The sequence below is a fragment of the Cryptomeria japonica genome, chromosome 10, assembly GCF_030272615.1.
Source record: "Cryptomeria japonica chromosome 10, Sugi_1.0, whole genome shotgun sequence".
Classification (NCBI taxonomy): Eukaryota; Viridiplantae; Streptophyta; class Pinopsida; order Cupressales; family Cupressaceae; genus Cryptomeria; species Cryptomeria japonica.
This window is the reverse complement of record NC_081414.1, coordinates 761,725,699-761,729,809: the sequence shown is the minus strand read 5'-3', so window position 1 is coordinate 761,729,809 and position 4,111 is coordinate 761,725,699. Positions and strand designations below refer to the sequence as shown.

General features: G+C 36.3%; 1 protein-coding gene across 1 annotated transcript; it reads right to left on the bottom strand.

Moving 5' to 3' along the window:
* Positions 1-1,847: 1,847 nt before the first annotated feature.
* On the bottom strand, positions 1,848-3,734 carry LOC131030675 (G-type lectin S-receptor-like serine/threonine-protein kinase At2g19130). The gene is made up of 4 exons (XM_059212768.1): positions 2,864-3,734; positions 2,508-2,774; positions 2,258-2,411; positions 1,848-2,100 (listed from the first exon to the last, which is right to left on the bottom strand). Exons 1-4 carry the CDS (start codon positions 3,732-3,734, stop codon positions 1,848-1,850), a joined length of 1,545 nt encoding a protein of 514 aa, XP_059068751.1.
* Between the last annotated feature and the right edge of the window lie 377 nt (positions 3,735-4,111).

Here is a 4,111-nt window from a genome sequence, read left to right as displayed (position 1 = left end):
TTGCAAAGCCATCTCACTTGTTTGATTATAAAATTTTAATTACATCTTTATTATTATTATATATTAAATCTATAATAAAAAGAATATAAATAGTCATTTAAAATTAGTTTTAACATTATTTAGTAACTTCATGAAAAGTGTACATAAAAATGTCATAATATCTATTAGTTAACCTTTTACTTGACATGCAAGATTTTGGAATGGTATGATATCTATTTTGATTTTAATATATTATGAACTAATACCAGTAATAGAATAATTCAATCTCATATTATAGATATTGTTTGTTGATACATCAATCTATTCAAGTTCTAGAATATTTTTTAAAAATTTAATGAGATTTAAGAAACTATTATTTTTATATAGTCATCTCTAAAGATGGAATATGATTAAGTCAATCTTGTCTTTATTACATTGAGAACAATGTCCACTAATAATTGATTAATGAGTATAATATTTAGGTGGCACTGCACATAAACACTTCAAAGTAGAAATAAGATAATTAACCCTTGAACTAAGTAGAAAATTGAATAGTACAATAGTAGAATAATTAGCTTTCCAAATAAGTTTCAAATGTCAAGGTATTATTATAGTCCACTAACCATTCTCTTTCTCAAGACAATGCAACACTTAAGTCTCAATACATGTCTACAATTATTCCAAATAAAGGTTATATCATATTAAAACTTCACATAAAATAATTTTTGCATCGTTATATCTAGTGGAAACAAAATATTGATAAAAATGATCACTAAAATAAATTATTATGAACAATAAAGAAGAATATATGAAAATTTGCTAAAAGATGTGAATTTACTTTGGGACCATAATTTTAAAAGAGTGTCAACATCCTTTTCTTTCTATTAATGTTTTAGAATGTGAGGGGAAAAAAAGTGGTTATAGATTTAATTGGAGGGTAGATTGTAAGTTGGTGTAGGACCATTATTTTATAATATTTTCATTTTCTTTTTTTTGCTCCTATTGATATATCATAATGAAAGAAAAAATGTATTTTAAAGCATCCAATTATTATATATTTAAGTGAAAGGAAGATTTTAAGTTGCCCAAAGATAATTTTTTATAACATTCCCAATATCTTTTTGCTGCTATAACCTATCAAAATAGGAAAAAAAATATTCTTTGAAGTATACAATACTTGTAAATTTAAAAGGAAAATATTGCAAGAAAGATAAAAATCTATTTTTATGTGTAAATAAATTAACCTTTGCTTCTGAACATTTTGAACTAAAAAATGAAAATGCTAATATTTTATAATTCTTTAACTAATATTTAATTATAAAAAATTATGGTGTTCTTTTTATAGTGTGTTGGTTAAGTATGGTGTTGTTATTGTGATCACCAAAGTTCAAACCCTTCCATTATTATGTGGAGATAAGGTCCCCATTTGACATGTAATGCCAATGTCATCAATATCCTACTTTATTATGTAGAGATAAGGGTCCTATTTGACATGTAATGTCAATGTCATCAATATCTAACAACTAAGGCCCTTGTTTGACATGTAATGCCAATGTCATCAATATCTTGCTTTATTATGTGGAGACAAGATTCCCATTTGACATGTAATGTCAATGTCATTAGTATATAACAACTAAGGTCCCTGTTTGAGATGTAATGGATGACAATGTCATCTAACAACTAATATGGAAAAATAATTACATATACAAATTCTAAGAAAAAGAAAAATAAAGAAAATATACAAACAAATCATAATATTTCTTAAATTAGTAAATAAAGATGTTGTTAGTCCATTTCAACACATGGCAGCACCGCCGTGGTACACCATATCTATAACAGAAGTTTGGTTTAGTACTTCATAATTACAATTATAACTCTCTGAACAGCACCTCTAAAGATCGCCGGATTTGTTCCACAGGAAGCTCCATTGTCCCTTCTAATATCTTCACCACTTCACCCATTCTCGGCCTCCTATTTTCATCTTCTTGAATGCACAGTCCCCCAACTACAACGGCTCTTCTCACCTCTTCAATATTCGCCTCACTTGCTATCCTTGCATACACAATACCTATTATGTTTCCCCCTTGAATTTGAGATGAAGTCCAGGTAAGAAAGTACAACCTGCTCCACCGTTAAATCTAGATTTCTACGACCGGATATAATTTCCAATAACATCATGCCAAAACTGTATACGTCCACCTTTAAAGTGATAAGAAGGCCGGAGATCCACTCGGGAGCCAAGTATCCCGGAGTTCCTCTTGTGGTCGTCAATACATGCCTGAAATCTCTGCCCACCAGCTTTGCCAATCCAAAATCCCTGCATTCCTCATGGAGATAAACTAATCCTCGTGCTATACCTAGTGCAATTTCAAAACGGGTCTTCCAATCCAACGCCCTCTCTGCCTTTCCCTCTTCACAGAAGAGGGAGAAATCTAGAGAGCCGTTGAGCATGTAGGAATACACCAATAGCCTTTCGGAGTCTTCTACGCAGAATCCCGTAAGCCTCACCAAATTCACATGCTATATACTTCCGATGGTGTTTATTCCCGCACGGAATTGCTTTTCTGCTCTTGCAGAACCCTCTAATCTCTTAACTGCCACATGCGTGTTGTCTGGCAGAGTTCCTTTGAACACAGAACCGAATGCTCCGCTTCCAAGCTTATGCTTGAAATTCTCGGTTGCAATTCGCAGCTCCTTGTAAGTGAACGTTTTGAGCATGATTGGCACGTCCTCTTCTACTCTTTTCTTCCGCAATCTTTGACGTTTCCACAGAATAAATCCGGCCAACAGGGGAGCTGAAATAGCCAAAAAAGCCATGGCAGAAGGAAGTAAAATAAAAAGTAAAGGGGCTTTACCGCTTCTCTTGGATGTCGAGTGCAGCAACTCCGAAGCAGCCAGCCTGATGAAAATGGATTGGCTGTCAGATGAAACGTGCATTTTGAATAAATCTCCAAACCATAGTCTACAGACTGGTAGACCAGAAGTAAGAAAGCAAAGGCTGTACAGGAATAATTGTTGAGACAACCAGTTCTGCAACCTTGCAGTGTTTGCTCGTGCTTGTATGGGATAGCTTCTTTTTCGGGAAATTGCCGATTCTTGGATTCCAAGAGGCCGTCGGTGGTGCCCGCTGTGACAGAGCATTGCAGGGGTCTTCGCCGAGCACATCCACTTGACAACAAACCTTGAGTGTAATGCTTGGGTGTGAAACCCTCAATACAAGTACACACATCATTGGCATTACACAGTCCATACGCCCCGCAGATATCATAGTCACTGCATTTACCTCGGTATGAGGACCATCCCTGAATCCAATTACCATCATCCATCAAGTAGTAAACATGTGATTCGCCCTTCCAATCTATAACGACCCGCCCTGTGAAGGTATTTCCAAACCGGAATACGCTATAATTATAGTATATTCTTGAAGGAGAAATCCTCACACAGGACATTTCGAATCTGTTTGGAGCATAGGCCTCCGGAGCGTTTCTATAATAACTCCCAGTCCACCCTCCAGTGGACCAATATGGAACACTTTTGTTATACATCAATAACATCTGCGTGCTTCCTGGGGACATATCCATTCCATTAGAGTAAAGCCCAATTGCAGGATCTACAGAACTCTTCCACGAGGTTATCCGCATGCCTTTCCACATCTTCATGCCAGGCAACCATGTATCTGTCGGATGAGCGAAACTCTCCCAAACAATCTCAGACTTGTTGTGGCCATGACCCAGCATAATGAAATTAATTATCATTGCCCGCCATCCTCTCAGACTATTATCAGTCGACCATACTGATGGGCCCTTTCTGTCGAACAGTCTGAGTCAACCCTTGCTTGAAAATTTGAGAACGCCGGGCATGTGTCTCACAGGATTATCTCTCTTAGCCACCCAGACTATGACCTTCGGAGAGATTTGTGCGTACCAGATGCCAATGTACCAATTATCCGTCACTCTCGGACTGAAAAATCCCAATGCAAACGAGCCATTCTTTGACACTATGGTCTGATTTCCAGTGAGCGAATCCCCTGGCAGAAGCGTATCCCCAATATCTTGTGCTAATGAACTGCAATTATTCAACGCAAAAGGCATAGCAATTGCTAGGACCAAATACTTCATCGCCATTTCGATAA

Excerpts from the sequence above, each read along its gene's own strand:
- LOC131030675 (XM_059212768.1), bottom strand. The coding sequence starts at position 3,734 with ATGATAATTAATTTCATTATGCTGGGTCATGGCCACAACAAGTCTGAG. Across the intron at positions 2,775-2,863 it reads ATCAGGCTGGCTGCTTCGGA|CTCCCCTGTTGGCCGGATTT; the intron begins GTTGCTGCACTC and ends TGGCTATTTCAG. Across the intron at positions 2,412-2,507 it reads GGGAATAAACACCATCGGAA|ATTTCTCCCTCTTCTGTGAA; the intron begins GTATATAGCATG and ends ACGGCTCTCTAG.